A 2,427-nucleotide genomic window follows, 5' to 3' on the forward strand; every position below is an offset into this window, starting at 1 on the left:
TTGAAGATCCATCAGGTAATTATTTTCATTAATTTCACAGTTATTTCAATGTTCTACATTTTGCAAAGTTTTCACAGCTTGAAAGGGACATCTGCGTTAGGCTTTGTCATGATTAGGTTAAGGTCCTTTATTTATTGAATTCTTACTACTTGTTTTCAGTATCATGGAGCGTCCAACATCAGACGTGTGGAAACACTATAAAAAAATCAGGTCGGAAGATGGAAAGAAAATACAGTCAGTCGTTTGCAATTATTGTTCAGCAATTTACAAATTTCCAAATGCTACTCGTCTAAGAAATCATCTCGGCCTAAGATGTCAGAAGTGTCCACAAGATTTGAGGAAAGATTTTCAAGAGGAAAACAATGAGGAAGACGTTGATGATGTAGCTGTAACTTCAAATGTACAAAGTGCCGTTATTGCTTCGTCATCGGGTGGAGACAAGCCAACAGATGTTGTTCAACGATCCACAAAAGTACGCAAGATGACTTCATTTCTAGATTTAATGTCTCAAGAAGAAAGTGAAAAAATTGATTTTGCTGTAATGCGTGCTATCTGCGCCACAGGATTGCCTGTATCTGTACTTGATAATCAGTATTGGCACCAAGTTTTTAATCTTCTTCGGCCTTGCTACAAAATTCCGTCACCTTTTGTTCTGGGAGGAAGACTACTAAATGCAGAATATCTTCGCGTGCAGGATAAAGTGAAGAACAAAATTAACTCGGCTGTGTCTCTGGGCGTCATGAGTGATGGCTGGTCCAATGTTCGGAACGAAGGAATAGTAAATTTTATTGTTACTACTCCTGAGCCAGTCTTCCTAAAAGCAGTGGCTCCAGGAGCGCAAAGAGAAACAGAAGAGTATATAAGTGATAAATTGATTAAAGTAATTGATACGATTGGACCTGAAAAAACTACCGCTGTGATAACTGATAATGCCAAAAATATGAAGAAGGCATGGAGACTGATTAAGAGAAAGTATGATCATATATTTACTATTGGCTGTATAGCTCATGGCTTGAATTTGCTGATGAAGGATATAATGAAACTTGAATCACTGAAAGAACTGAAAGAGAATGCAAAGTCTATTGTGAAAGTATTTAATCACAAACATGTGGTTCATAATGTTTTCAACTCCAAACAAGAACACAATGCACCATCTTTAAAGCTACCCAACAACACTAGATTTTCTGGTGACGTTTTGCTCTTCAACTCACTTCAATGTAACAAATCGGCTCTCAAGAAAACTGTAATTGAAGAAGGTCTCGATATCCTACAAAATATAAGGGCTTTTTATTCTGAATGATAATTTCTGGATGGAAATTCAATATGCTCTGAACATCCTCAAACCAATTGCTGATGTTCTTACACCTCTTGAGTCAGACTCTGCTACTCTTTCTGATGTGCCATATTACTTTAAGAAAATAGAGGAACAGATTTCACAAGCTCTTGATAAAAGCAATCTCAGTGAGACAGATAATCTTAAGGTACTACGTGCTTTCAAGCATCGAGAAAACTTTTCCTGTCAGCCTATTCATAAAGTAGCTTATTTGCTTGATCCCAGATATAAAGATAAAAATTTAAGCAGTTCAGATATGCCATCAATATATAAAGTAATCAACAAACTTTGTGAGCATTTGAAACTTGACAAAGGTCAGGTATTGGCTAATTTAGCTAACTATCGAGCTGGAACTGGTATCTGGTCTCCTTACACTGGAGTTTTTGGAGCTGTCGAACATACGACTCCAGTTGCGTGGTGGCAGGGACTCTGTGCTGGAGAGCCTATTGCTGTAATAGCAATCCGCCTGTTAAATATTCCACCTAGCTCAGCTGCATGTGAACGAGTGTGGTCAACATTCGGAGGAATCCACACTAAGAAGCGAAATCGTCTTAGAAATGAGAAGACTGAGAAGCTTGTTTCAGTGCAATGGAACCTACGTTTGTTTGATGAATTACCAAAGAAGCGCAAGCGCTATATTATGGAAGATGCAAGTGGGAGTATGGAAGAAAATAATGATGTTTCCACTGATTCACAATCAGAATCTGACGCAAAAAGTAATAATGTAGAATCTGATACAGAGACCGATTCAAGCATCCATTTAGATTCAGATCTACCTAGTACAACTGACAATGATAAAGCTGAAGTTGAATAGTCAGTATCTAATAGTTAGATATTTTTATTTTTTATTATATTATTTTTTATTGTATTATTTCTTTGTATTATCAGGCGTATGTTCTGTGATAATAAGGTACAAAATAGTATATTTTTTGTTATAAATACAGTACACCTGTATACATCTGTATTACTCAATTACTCTTATAAAAAATGTAGTTTTCTATCTTCTCTATAACATTAACATAGATATATAATTTGTGAACACAGTTTTGAGATATGTATTATATATAAACAATTAGTAAATTAATATATTACAA

General features: G+C 35.6%; 1 protein-coding gene across 1 annotated transcript; it reads left to right on the plus strand.

The window, feature by feature from the left end:
* Positions 1-37: 37 nt before the first annotated feature.
* On the plus strand, positions 38-2,147 carry LOC105555953 (zinc finger BED domain-containing protein 1-like). The gene is made up of 2 exons (XM_012003003.1): positions 38-1,217; positions 1,282-2,147. Exons 1-2 carry the CDS (start codon positions 164-166, stop codon positions 2,145-2,147), a joined length of 1,920 nt encoding a protein of 639 aa, XP_011858393.1. The 5' UTR covers positions 38-163.
* The last annotated feature ends 280 nt before the right edge of the window (positions 2,148-2,427 follow it).

The sequence above is a fragment of the Vollenhovia emeryi genome, unplaced genomic scaffold, assembly GCF_000949405.1.
Source record: "Vollenhovia emeryi isolate VEMERY1.0 unplaced genomic scaffold, V.emery_V1.0 DF940514.1, whole genome shotgun sequence".
Lineage (NCBI taxonomy): Eukaryota > Metazoa > Arthropoda > Insecta > Hymenoptera > Formicidae > Vollenhovia > Vollenhovia emeryi.